The sequence below is a fragment of the Podarcis liolepis genome (genome assembly GCF_965112155.1).
Source record: "Podarcis liolepis genome assembly, chromosome: 5".
NCBI lineage: Eukaryota > Metazoa > Chordata > Lepidosauria > Squamata > Lacertidae > Podarcis > Podarcis liolepis.
In genome coordinates this window covers 44,238,962-44,252,657 of record NC_139556.1, presented here as the reverse complement: position 1 = coordinate 44,252,657, position 13,696 = coordinate 44,238,962, and the positions used below count along the sequence as shown (strand labels likewise).

The window sequence follows — 13,696 nt, the reverse complement described above, 5'->3', positions numbered from 1 at the left end:
ACTATGTCTGAAAAATCAATAAACAAGAGGGCATAGTGGTCTCTCAAATCCCTATTTATTTCAGTGGAACATACCTCCATGAAACAGTGCATGAGTAAAGCCTTCAGTAATATGCAGTCAAACAGACAAGTGAAATTGCCTGCGGTAAGATAGGAAAGAAAAAAGTACGAACGAGAGGGTTAATCTTAATTTTCTTAAATAATGATCTTTTTAAAGAAAGGCAAATGTAATAAAAAATCAATGCCATCTTTTAAAACCAACATGCAATTTATTTTTTAAAAAAGTTTTCCATAAACACTGATTTACAAAATACAAAGATTTCAAAGGTGAAATAAAAAATAAAAATCTGCATTAAAAGTGGTAAGAACCTATATATTATTTTACATATATGAAAGTAGGAGAACAAGGCTTTCTATACAAAAGGATGAATAACATATACACATGTACAAAACTGATCATAAAAAGTGATAATGTTGAAATTTCTCAAAGCAACACTTTTGTGGTTATAACACTTCCTCCCTATTTAATTATGGGATATATAGATATGTGTATATGTGTTTATATATGTGCGTGTGTGTGTCTCTGTGTATAACTATTTACTCGTTTGTAGAAACCTTTGATCTAAGGTTACATTTTCAGTGTAAAATCTATAATCTATTAGGAAAGGGGTGTACGGGACGTTATGGGAGGGGTAGTATTTCTGGTGGGGGACACTTCGTGCTCCTTCTAGGGTGGTAGACTGTTCACTTTTGGTCCTCACCCTGCACTCAGCTCTCATCTGTGGCTCCTAGAAACAGTCAGAATGTGACAGCGGCCACACACCAGAATGGCTTTGACTGGCCATTCAGCTAGAGGAGGCCAGACACACCTGGTTCTATATAACAGGAGGCTTGTGCTATTGCTCATAGGAGTGGTTGCTTTGCAAACAGCTAAAACCCATGCATGTTGTTTCATAAGTAACCCTTACTGTGTTCAACTAAGGCAGTCTTAAAGAATACTCGAGCCACATATTTTGAAGTTGTCTTACTGACTGTGTTGAGTCTAGTCTGAGTAAACAGAGTATCACACTTCTGGAATTCATAGGACAGAATATGTCTAGTATTGCTTGGTTAACTTCTATGAGTAACCACCCACTGGCCTATTGTGTTTCCTATGTGCTTTACATGAATGAACATTGTAATTTCATTGCAAGAAATACTAAGATAGTAGCAATCTAAGGCTGTTGAAAAGTGAGGATGTATGGACTCAGTTTTCAAGAAGTATCATTTACGAGGTTCAATTGGTTGCTACCAAGTAGCTCAACTATAACCTAAGGAATCACAAGATTGATTTTAAGCCTTTTCAGGCAAGATCTTCCTTAGATCTAAGATAAACTGTATGAATGTAATAATAATAATTATGAATGTAGTAGAGTGTAGAAAAAGTCCAGAATCTCAAACCAGTCCCTATGTATTTTGTTATGGAGTATCACTGCATCAATGTCCTTTGATCTTCTATAAACCCCATAATATGGCCAAAGTGTCCCTGAAATGGAAAAAAAGCAAATCAGGGGTCAGCAGTTGCACTGTATAGAAAAGGAGAAGCCAACATTGTGCCTTACAGAAGCTGAGGACTACAACTCCCATTAGCCTCAGCTGCATAGCCAATGGTCAGAGATGATGAGATTTGTAGTCCACAACATCTGGAAGCTATCCCTGATGTAGAGAATAAGGAGTAAGTAAAACCCCTGCAAAAATATTAGCAGCCTTGACAAGCATGGGAAGTGTTAGCTTTGATGTCCAAGTAAGACGCTGACTTTGTATTCTATGGCTGGATCTGTAGGGAGCTTCTGAGTGTGGCTGGATATGCTCATCCAATACAGCTGGCCTCCATAAGCCAAATGCTTTCTAAACTGAGCCTACACTACTTTCTTCCTGTTTGCATAAGAACAAAATAATTGCCTTGCTCGCTTAGACCAAGTCCCAGAGAGTCCAGCATTCTGTCTCCAGAGGGGTTGGCCAGATGTCTCCAAAAAGCTCATAAACCAGTCGCAGAAGCAATAGCGAACCCATACAGTTCAGCTGCTGCTGGGGACAATCAGAAATAAATCGAATCACCAAAGGCAATGTTTTAGCTATTGTGACTAATAGCCATTGATTATGCTCCATGAATTTGTCTAATCCTTCCTTCAGACCATCTAAGCTAATAGACATCACTTTATCATGTGGCAATTTTATAAGTTCATGAATGGCAAAAGGGGGAAAAAATTGTCCATACATCCTAAGATGAGAGATGTCAGCACAGGATTCTTAAGTGGCTCCTACTTTTCAGGGAACTTTTCCCATGGGGTAGATGCATGAATACCTGTTTCAGACATTGCACAGAACCACAGAAACAGGAAACAAGAGCTTACTCATGCGCCATTTTTCCTCTGCTTGTCAAATATCTAAAATTGCCTACAGACAACATTCATCACACTTTCCCTGGCTTTTGCAATACTGGAACATGAAGGGAGGACCTTTGACTGCAGTGGCCTAGCCACATGTCATACAAGAAGCTAGTTGCAAAAGGGGTGGGAAGAAATCTTAGTGTTTGTACTGAAACAGGGTCATTTAGCTGTTACGGTAGGTCCTCCAAGAACCCTGAGCTACCCAATGAGGTTATACTAAGCAAAAGTGTAAACTAAGGCCAAGTTATGCATGATTAGGGAAATTGGCAGGCTTTGGTGTCTTTTGTGTGTATGCATGCTGCAGGTCAGCATAGTTCGACCTAGGATTCTATATCATGAAAAAGCATGTTTCATACATTACAGGAAATGCCCCGAGAAGATCTATCTATCTATCTGTCTATCTATCTATCTATCTGTCTATCTATCATCTATCAATCATCTATCTCCGTTAGAATGGAAAAAACCAGGTAAACGAAGTCCTTGGATTAGCTTTAAATCAAAACATGGCTATTAAAATGGTTTGCAATCCAAAACAAGTGCCTATATCCTGACCCTCCACAAGGCAGGAGAAAACAAATTAGTTTGGTGTTGGCCAGTGTCATTGTGAATGATCTGGCTCCCTGTGTCCTTTCCTTCAGGAGAGGGGACTTCCCACCAGGAAAAAAAAGACTAATCACTTCAGTTTCCATGGGGGAGAAGACCCACCCAGAGGGCTTTTGTGGAATGTCTGCAAAAAGGTCAACCCTTTTTTTGAGCAGAGGACATGGATGCTACTGCACCCCTAAAGCCAACTGATTTCGTCAAATTCCACCAACAAAGGACTCCCATCTGCAAAAGCCTTCCATTCCCTTCAGTAAATAGGATTGGGCTTCACTGGCAAAGAATTGCATGCACAGAGCTGCTGCCTAAACTGATCTGAATGAGGAAGCCTGCAGGCCCATTACAAAGCACTTGGGGGTCTGGAATGGAGTTGTATTGTCATTGTTGCGGCAGAAATAACTTTGCATAATTAAAAAAAAGACCCAACAACCTTCTGAGACTGAACTAAACTGCTTGGAAATGTTTAAAAGAAGTGTGCCATATGTCTATCTATAGCTTCTCCCCCCCCCCCAATTTCATGGAATTGTACTTCTAAAACTCTGTCCATAAATATTAAAATATCTCTTAATTGGACATACTCCTGGAATACAACAATCTACACCTTTTTAACTTGAATTGAGATTCATTTACGTGACTAAACTCTGCTTTCTAGAATGCATTTGAAAAATGAGCCTGAAGTCCCTATATTTTCCAATCTGATGCAGGAAACGTATTAGTTTTGCACTCTGCTAGCATATGGAGAAAAAGCTAAATCAATCTGCCTCTTTTATTTACATGCTTTATCCCGGAGAAATGTAATTGCAGGGGTTTTTTTTTATTTATTAACTTTATGTTTTATGGCTCTAATATTTAAGAACAAGCCTATCTTTTATGTCATAGTAAGAAGGTTAATATACTTACAGGTTCTCCAGCAATACATCTTGGGCAAGGCTGGGCTGTAGTTCTGGTTTCATTATCCGGAAATATCTGATTAACAAGCACACATACACAAAATTCTGAAAAAAGCAGCCACTGGTTGACATTTTTATTATGAAATATATTAACATCTTCTGCTAAAAGCATGGATTTGGGCTACATAAAACATACCACGGAATTTGGCTTTTCTTTCATAATCTGAGGACTAAAAAAATCAGCGGGATCTTTCTGCTTCAAATCCTGCTCCATATCCCAGTAATCCATAGCACACTTGCTTTGTGGGTGGCAAGCGCTGATCACTTGTGGAATAGTCTCTGAACTTCTACATGCTCGTTTCTAGAAGGGGGAGGAAAAGAAAAAGAAATTAAGTGTAAAGTTTCCACCACATCCCACTCCTCTGCTTTGCACACAGAAGGTCCCTGACACCTCTGCATGGGGCTGGGAGAGACCCTTGCTTCAAACTCTGGAGAGTACTGCTGCCAGTCAGTGCAGACAGTACAGAGTTAGACATTATACCAATAGTCTGACATGGTATAAAGCAGCTTTCGTCATTCCTATTACACACACACAGACACACACACACACACACACACACACACGGCATAGAATTCAAACAGCAATATGATAAAATAGAATAAAATAAAAATCAATGTGAGTATTTAATCGACAGTCACAGTGTGGACCACCCGGACAAAGCTCATGCATTACTGGTAGAAACCCTATACTAGAGAGATTTCCTAGGTGTGCTGAAGAATATCAGTTTATAACATTTTTTAAAAAGACCTATCTATCTATCCATCCATCTTAGTTGGTTAGAGCAGGCATGGCCAAACTTGGCCCTCTAGCTTTTTTGGGACTACAATTCCCATCATCCCTGACCACTGGTCCTGTTAGCTAGGGATGACGGGAGTTGTAGTCCCAAAACAGCTGGAGGGCTGAGTTTGCCTATGCCTGGGTTAGAGCATGGTGCTTATAACACCAGGGTTGCAGGTTCTATCCCTGTATGGGATGGCTGCATATTCCTGCATTGCAGGTGGTTGGACTAGATGATTCTTAGGGTCCAACTCTACAATCCTATGATTCTATAGTGAAAGACCTGTGCTCAATGTGTTTCAGGACCTGTGGGATATATAGTGCAGTGGAGCCACAAGATGCTGAATGTGTCAGTGGTTGTGGTCCAAGAAATATAAAGGGGGAAGAAGACTTGCATGCATTCCAAACATCCTATATGTACTATCCTTAGCAGGTGGGTATGATTTTCAACCACCCCCAGACCTGACTCCTTTTAATGTTTTTAGAGCAAAGGTTTCTGAAGGGTGGGAGAGTTTTTAACAGCTGTCCTTTCCTTTGAACCTCTGAATCTTCAGATGAGTAGAGCCCTCAGCACTTGTATTAGGAAGTGAAAATCCACTACAATATGCTCACTTGCAGAAAGCAAATTTAAAGTGGATCAATGCAAGAAGAATTTCCAAGCAGAAAGGCCAAAACAAGAGCACTGTTGAGAAAGAAACAAGATACAGCTAAAGGAAGTGAATCAGAAACAAAATATGCATTATGCTATGAATGTGCAAAATGCCTTCCACCGGGAAAACATCCACCTCTTTTGTTACTGCAGAATTTGTCCTTTATTAAAATCTATGGCGTGCAAGTACAAGTGGCATTAACTAGAGATATGCAGGGGACAAAGGATAAAAGGGAAAAGTGAATTGGTGCTGTGCATTAGATGAAATTTTGCTTATCAAAAATGAAACCAGACTATTGCTTTGGGTTGGGAGGTACTTAGTATCAGGGACAGAAATTTAGCATACAGAGTAGTTGTCTAAGAATCTTATACCAACGCAGGCAGAACCTACGGAGGTTTCTACAGAGAATTCCAAATTATTCTGAAATTCAATGCCATTGGAAAACATCTCGTGGAATTGCAACAACAGACCAGCGTAGAATTCTGATGGCGGATGCTGCATTAATAACACAGTACCTAGCACGTCCATGGCAAAGCCCTACAGGGTCATATAGCTTTGGAGACCACCTCAGGTTATTGAATTTCATCAGAATGGTGCATAAGTGCACCAGACCTGTTCTAACAGGGCTAAAAAGTCTAAATAAGTCAAGAATATAGCTGATAAGGGCTTGGAACAAGATAATTACAACAGTGTCCCACTTTTTAAAAAGTACTGTAAAGTGTAAATCCAAGGATATACACACATTTTCTTCTTTGGAAACCCGAGTAGGCAGAGCATTTTTACTTTGTCATATGCAAACAAACAGAGGCAGGTATACAATGTCTGAAAAGTTCTATATGGATTAATCCATATCTTCACTTGGTCACAAATGTCCGATAGGAAAGTACAAAAAGCCCCTGGCGAATTCTGAACGCTGCTCCCAAGTACTTTGGGCTCACCCACTGGGATATGCAGCAGCTTAGTGTTTTCTCAAGGGTCTATCAAGTGTTTAGTGGCACTTGTCTGGAAGAAGTAACCATTGTTTCAACAATGGTTGAAATTGTGACCTATTAAACATAGCTTTATACTTCTAGGTAGGAATATGCCCTTTTCTTTATTTGCATTGTGAATTCTGACGTATAAAAAAACAGCTTAGAAGTACAGTAGTGTGTTTATATGTGTGTGTAACAAAAAGAGAGGTATAGAACAGTCAGAATCCAGCCTTCAAGAAAAGTAGTTTTATGTGTTTCTTGTTTCTGAACTATATATATTGTAAAGCCTGACAAGAGCTGGTTACTATTTGTGCACAGTGACAAATAGAAATGAGATTACATTACTTTTCCATGTACAGATTGTGATGAGACATAGCTTGAAAACAGGAGTTCACAGAATGTATTTTTTCCTCCTGCTCCTCATATATTGTGTTTCCCTGATGCACAAGGTCTGTAGGTAACTAGTTGGGGTTTTGCTTTCACTTGCACAAACATGAGCAACCCACAGAACCTCTACAAGTGGGCCCTGTTTAGGTTCCCTACAGCTAGTACCTTGGCAGAACTATAAAGAATGAGAAAAAGACAATCTGTCCCAACACCCTCTTTGAAAAGGCACAAATGCAGTCAAGCAAAGGAGTTACAGCTCCCATCACTGAAAACTGTAAGATTCTAGGAACATCCTCAGAAAGCACATTTAGAGGGCAATCGGCGACACATTCCAGGTGAATCAAGCCAACTGGCTTTACATGACAGCACACAACCTAAGTGAATCTTAACCAGCCTGTGTAAGTTAGAAGTGGTACTCTACAAAACAAATGTGAAAGTCTAAACTAGCATTAACATAGAAGTTTCTTGCATGACCTTTGTGTTTACATGTAGTACAGTAGATAAAAGTATCAAGCATTTATTGCACCCATTGGCATACTGGCAAACCTGAATGAACACACAGCCAGATGATTTCAGGCATTTATCTTACAGGCCAGGAAATTGTCTGACTGACCACCCCTGTACAACACATGTAGAATATACTTTAGGGTATAATTTGCACTGAATATATCTGATGTGCATCATGGAAATTGGTTGTAGAGATGTTGGTTATTTGCTCATTAACCCTTATTACCTTTATTGGGGGCAACCCACTCAGATGGGTGGGGTATAAATTATTATTATTACAAAACTGATGGTTGCCTTTTAGCTCTAGGCAGTTTCCAAGGGGGTGGGGTGGGGATTACCTGACCTGGGTATGTTACTGGAGCTTGTCTGTGTGTCTACAAATCTGATAGTTTTAACAAGGTATTGTTTATTTGGTATTGTTTCTCAATCATCTCTTGTTTCTCTTGACCTAGGGATCTGGATTCAGTAACAGATTGCTGACAGCATCATAGTAATGCCCCCTTGTTTTAAATGCCAGGCAGTGCTTTATATTGCTGCACACTAAGGGTGCATACTAAGACCAAGCACTCCTCTAATGGTGGTTTGTAATTCATTCATTCATTCAGCTGTCCGTCCTATTGTGGATGCTTTCACGAACCCCATCATCTTTGTCCTCAGCCTGATTTTTTTTTTGTTTGGCTACTTCTGCATGGAATATACAGCTTGACTCAAGGGATAGGCTAGGCTAGGTAGCCTGCACTCGGCACTCTGGAACGGCTGCATTACCATATGGCTGGAAGCACTTTCTTTGCTAAGTATATCAGTGGGATAAAAATTAAAGGAGACACCAATTACCAACTCTGATCTCAAAAGCTGCAGATAAGACCAATCACCCCTTAAGGGTGATATTAAAACTCACTCTACTGAATATAAAGCATTAAAGAAGATGGCCTTTAGACAGACACTGAAAATGAGGGTGGCATTAGCCTGCATTATTCTGATCAGCATAGCCAACAAATCCAATCCTCCGAAGAAATGCTATTAGTGTCACCAAAAAAGAAAAAGGGGAGGGGGGGGACTTTGTGCAAAATCCCTGAAGGAAAAGAAGCAACTAATGTCATTAATGCGTTAACAGCCTCTGGTCACTTAACAGAGTGGTTTTAATAGGCTCTAGAGGGGAAACACGTCCAGCCCTTTTCAGCCAAAGGGAAGGTTAGAGCTGTGTGTGGGTTTTGAAGATAGTGGGTTGGAATCCTTGGGGATTTGCCTGCCGTGTTGTATATTTGCAAATGTCCTTTTAATAAAGCAAATGATGGCTAACTACAATTAAGTACCAAAGGTGGCTCTTTTAACAAGCACATGCCATTGCACTGATAGGTTTAATTACACTATAAAGCTCACCGGAAAACACTTCAGGAAAAAGATATAGGGGCATCAAGCTTTGCAAAATTAGTGTATAACAAATCACTGGTGATTTCAGCTTCCTGTCATGAGTATGCTGCTGCATTTAAATTCCGAGTCTCTTTAAGAAACTGGATTTTTGCTCACTAAGAAATTTTAAAAGCTCTTTGTGTTAAGAACTTTCCCTTGAACTATTTCTACACAGGCAAAAAAAAAATAAAAATCCTTGTCTGTAAAATATTTGAAGGACCAGGCTCAGTCATGTTTAACTATTAACACTAGAGGGCAAAACAAAATCTTAGTATTTGGTAAAGTAACCCTCAGAAGCGGGAAACAAATTAATATTTTAAAATACAAAGTGCAGGTGTTAGAAATTTCTTTGCTTACAAAGCACACTGAAGTCACCTGCAGTATGGTTTCAAGGGATGTTATTTAGTTTAGTCCCAATGTATTTATTTATATTTTTTAGGTTTGTGAAGAAGTAGGTTGGTATAGAGCAGAGGAGGGGAATTTGTTGCTGGGCTGACGTTGCTAAACTGCACCTTGGACTCTCAGCCATCCTGGTTGGGGCTAATGGCAGGTTTAGTCCAAGAGCATCTGAAGGGCCACAGGTTCCCCATCCATGGGAGGCAAATCAGTTAAGGGAACCACATTGCCTACTCCTGTCATAGTTGAGTATTTCAAATTCCCAGGTACCAGTAGGTAAGGTGCCCAGGCAACTGGTTGTTATTGTTTTTTTCAAGCTGCAAGCAATGCTTTCTCTTCAGTGCACATGACACCCACCTTTTCCTCCTTTGGAAGTGACAATGTGTTATGTCAGCTGCATCTACAACTTATAACCGGGTAATGGTTTCTGACATTTATGTATCGCGAAGTGGCTACACATTTCTCCATTCTCACGTCCCTGACAGCTCATGAAATTTCCTTGTCAGAATCTGCTACTTCCTTGCAAGGGTGGAAAGGTCTGATGAATGCGGAGACCCTCTAGGAAGGTGACATAGGAGAATCACTTGAAGGTTTGAAGAGGCAGTAAAAGTATCTGACAGGGATAGGCCTAAGAACACCAGAAGTGGTGCATGAAGCAAAAGGCTTATGATCCAGAGTATCTTTGTTCAGGTCTTTGGTTTTATGGTTTGGTCTTTTAAAAGGATAACACTGAGTTCATGTAAGCCAAAAGAAGAAGAAACCCCAGGAAGTTGGTTGTAACTGCTAGCAGTCATCTACCAGTTTTTTAACCACCCTGTCTCCAAGTGCAGATATGGAAGGCAGAGTGAAGGCAGAGAATGAGAGAGCTAGATAGTTTCCAGAAGGATAGCCATGTTAGTCTGTTTCAGAAAAGAACCCAAACCAACTCAAACAGGCTAATAGCACTTTAGTGCATGGGACCATTTCAATACAGTGGTACCTCTGGTTAAGTACTTAATTCGTTCCAGAGGTCCGTTCTTAACCTGAAACTGTTTTTAACCTGAAGCACCACCTTAGCTAATGGGGCCTCCTGCTGCCGCTGTAGCACGATTTCTGTTCTCATCCTGAAGCAAAGTTCTTAACCTGAAGCACTATTTCTGGGTTAGCGGAGTCTGTAACCTAAAGCATATGTAACCCAAGGTACCACTGTACCTTGCTTGTCCACAACACCTTTCAGAACAGAAAGGGCTCAGGGTTGCCGATGTGCACTTACCCCATGCTGCCAGGCAATATCCTTGGCAGTGGAGAGCAAAGCACAGGTGCAAACACAGGCAAGCTATGGTGGGAGATTTGGGTAGTTCAAATCTGCTTGGCTCCTTCCAGCCCAGCAAAAACACTGTCAGTCCCAAGTCCAACTTAAGAAACAAGTCCATCCTTCAGCTCTGAGGCTAAAGGTAAAGGGACCTCTGACCATTAGGTCCAGTCGTGACCGACTCTGGGGTTGCGGCGCTCATCTCACTTTATTGGCTGAGGGAGCCGGCATACAGCTTCTGGGTCATGTGGCCAGCATGACTAAGCCACTTCTGGCGAACCAGAGCAGCACATGGAAACACCGTTTACCTTCCCACCGGAGTGGTACCTATTTATCTACTTGCACTTTGACGTGCTTTCAAACTGCCAGGTTGGCAGGAGCAGGGACCGAGCAATGGCGCTCACCCCATCGTGGGGATTCAGACCGCTGATCTTCTGATCAGCAAGTCCTAGGCTCTGTGGTTTAACCCACAGCGCCATCCGCATCCCTAGCTCAGGGCAAAAAGGTGGCTTAGCATGCTCACCTGCTACCTAAGCTAGCTCCAGGCTTTTGGGGTCATAGACTAAGGTGCCTTTAGCTGCCCTTTAACTCCTTTGTAGAGTGCCAGGGTCTCCTGCCCAGGATGAGGACACAAGAAGCTGCTTCTCCATCTCTTCACTCTTGTCACTGCTTGGATGTTCAGAGGGGGCAGGTGAACAGGCAGGAGGCTGTGGGGGTTAACAGCTGGTCACCTGCATGAATACTGGCCTCTGCAGGTGCCCAGTGGTGTCCACTCACAGCTTTGGACTTTGGGGCTGAAAGGTACAGAACGCAAGAGCCCCACTAACTTCAGCTTCAAATACAATATGGGAAATGGGCCAAGGCAGGAATTCTCAGATCTTCTGCTCTGAGGGCTCTCTTGAGACACCTGAAAATTACTGAGGCCCACCAGTCACAAAACAGTTGCAGATGGAGCCGGAGTTCGGCGTAATTAGCTGGCAAGTACTGAAATAATTTTTCTACTGTTATCTAACCCACTTTTGGAAATGGGAAACTTAAAGTAGAGCGAGCGAGAGAGAGCGCGCGCACGCGCCAAGACATTTACGTTCGGGAAATACTGTACACAAATGCTACAGATTTGGAGGTTGTGAAAAAGTTGCAAAGTATTCCTACTCGTTAGAGCTCCGCCCGTTCTTTCAGACAATACTAACTCGCCTGGACCTTGTGGCGAGCGAGCGTGTGTGCGCGCGCCTCGAAGTGCAAGCCTGGCACATTAACTTCCGAAGTCCTGCAAGAACTTAAGCGGTTGCTTTTGCTTGCTCAGAATTGCAACAAGCAGCCTTGCTCTTTCCATGAAGTTTGCTTTCTCTCCCCTCCGCCCTGCCCGGTTTTCCTACCCTCTTCTTTAGCTCTTGCTTTGAGAGGCTCGCAATGAAAATAATGCGCGCGCTCTCTGCCTTTATCACTTTCGCTTTCCAACTTGTCTTGGAAAGCCGGCCGCAAAACCCGCATTCAGGAGAACATTGCGGAGGCGGAGGAGAGCCGGAGAGCAGCACAGGGGTAGGGGGGGGCTCCTTGCTTTAGCGGATGTTACAGCGCATGCTCAAGCCTACACGTATCAGGCCCGGCAGCAGCAGCGGCTCTTGTTGCGCGCAGCCTGCTAGCGCTGAGCGGGGGACTTACGCGCTCCGGCTCGTGCATGCTCAGCTCCGCGGGCCTCGCTCTCCGCCGATCCGCCACCAGGTTCATGGTGACAATCCGTTTCTCTCACTGCGCGCTCGGTCCCTCCGCGCCGCTTCTCGTGGGGCTGCGCGCCTGGCGCTCCACCCCTTTCCTTTTCGTAGCCAATCCTCCTAATCTGGCCGGCGAAGGATAGAGCGGCCTCCGCGCGTGCCTTTCTCCTTGCAAGGCCCGGCTGATAGAGCCCAGAGCTGTTTGGTGCAAGTTTACGATGCCCAGATGTAACGATACCAGGAAGTAATGCAGTGCTCGACCCGTGAGAAAAATACAAGCAGGGCTCAGAGCTTTTGCAGCGAATCCGGTTATTATTATTCCCCTGCCCCCCAAGATTTTTTAAACGACTTTTTTTTTTTTAGTTACTGAAAAAAAATCTAACCCCTCCTTTCAAATTCAGTGAGGCGAGGTAGTCGGAGCACACTGTTCTTTGAAAGGATGCTTTGGCAGAAACTTCCTAGTCGTTCTGGTAATCACTCGCAAATTAACCTGCTGTCAAAGATTTTGAGTCCATATCAGCAGAAAGGGTTTATTTCTGCATTGAAATAACAACCTCTCTTGGAAAGTTTCATTAATTTTATAAACCATTTCAGCACAACCCATATCCGTTTTACAAAGGTAGATGGGGACTTCTTGGCACAAGAAGATTCCCTGAAGGAGATGAGCTTTGTCATGTGTGGTCCAAAGCTGTTTATTTCTTACCATTGTAAGCATGGAGTGCATTCAATGAACATCCAGTTTGTGTTTTCCTTCTAATGCATCAACCTCTGAGATGGAATGATGAGGAGCATCAGCTCTTGGGTCATGTGGAAAAGAGTGTTATATGTGCTAATATTAGTCTTAAATTACCCTGCCCTGTCATAGTAACCCAGACCGATAATAATTATTAAAATAATACTCTCTTATCTAGATGATGGTGATGATGATTTGTTAAGATTGTATACCGCCATTCATCTGTAGATCTCTGGGTGCTCCACAGCACAATACAAGATAAAAACACAAGGTCCATGCAGATTCCAAGTAGGTTTTGATCCACCTCCTCATGTGAACTTGGAGGTCTTGGAAATAAGCCTCTTGTAGTTTTTAGGAACTTTTGTGGACTTACTGAAAATGCCGGCTTAGAACTGAAAATACCAGGAGTTCTAGGCAAGACATATAGGCCTATGATGGAGAGGTAGGTCTTCATACCATCTTTGATGTCTGCATTCTCTTAGAGAACATTCTGCCCAACAACTAGTAGTACAGACGCTTCAGGTTACAGACTCTGCTAACCCAGAAATAGTACCAGTTAAGAACTTTGCTTCAGGATGAGAACAGATATCGCGTGACGGTGGTGTGACAGCAGCAGGAGGCCCCATTAGCTAAAGTGGTACCTCAGGTTAAGAACAGTTTCAGGTTAAGAACGGACCTCCAGAATGAATTAAGTTCTTAACCTGAGGTACCACTGTAGTTGGTTTCCATTGACTTTTCTACTTGGTGCCCCAACAAAATTGATCTTCAGCTTGTTAATATACCATAAAAACAGTCTAGATTTTCTTTATTCTTGTTTTATAACTACCAAGGAACCTGTGTGTTTTGCCTAAGTATGGAGACAGGTATGGGTAACTAGATTTTA

General features: G+C 42.2%; 1 protein-coding gene across 2 annotated transcripts; it reads right to left on the bottom strand.

Moving 5' to 3' along the window:
* Window positions 1-248: 248 nt before the first annotated feature.
* LOC310708133 (uncharacterized protein C10orf143 homolog) lies at window positions 249-12,430 on the bottom strand. 2 transcript variants are annotated; one of them, XM_083506009.1, is made up of 4 exons: window positions 12,031-12,189; window positions 4,115-4,279; window positions 3,929-3,994; window positions 249-1,524 (listed from the first exon to the last, which is right to left on the bottom strand). In XM_083506009.1, exons 1-4 carry the CDS (start codon window positions 12,094-12,096, stop codon window positions 1,468-1,470), a joined length of 354 nt encoding a protein of 117 aa, XP_083362135.1. In that variant the 5' UTR covers window positions 12,097-12,189; the 3' UTR covers window positions 249-1,467. The 2 variants fall into 2 exon arrangements, with proteins under 2 accessions (XP_083362135.1, XP_083362134.1); XM_083506008.1 differs by lacking the exon at window positions 249-1,524 and adding an exon at window positions 1,559-2,063 and having other exon boundaries at window positions 12,031-12,430.
* Window positions 12,431-13,696: the final 1,266 nt, after the last annotated feature.

Coding starts and splice junctions, on each gene's coding strand:
- LOC310708133 (XM_083506008.1), bottom strand. CDS start 12,096: ATGAACCTGGTGGCGGATCGGCGGAGAGCGAGGCCCGCGGAGCTGAGC. Junction 4,280..12,030: donor GCATGCACGAGCCGGAGCGC/GTAAGTCCCCCG, acceptor TCCCCCTTCTAG/AAACGAGCATGTAGAAGTTC. Junction 2,064..3,928: donor GATGTATTGCTGGAGAACCT/GTAAGTATATTA, acceptor TGTCCCCAGCAG/CAGCTGAACTGTATGGGTTC.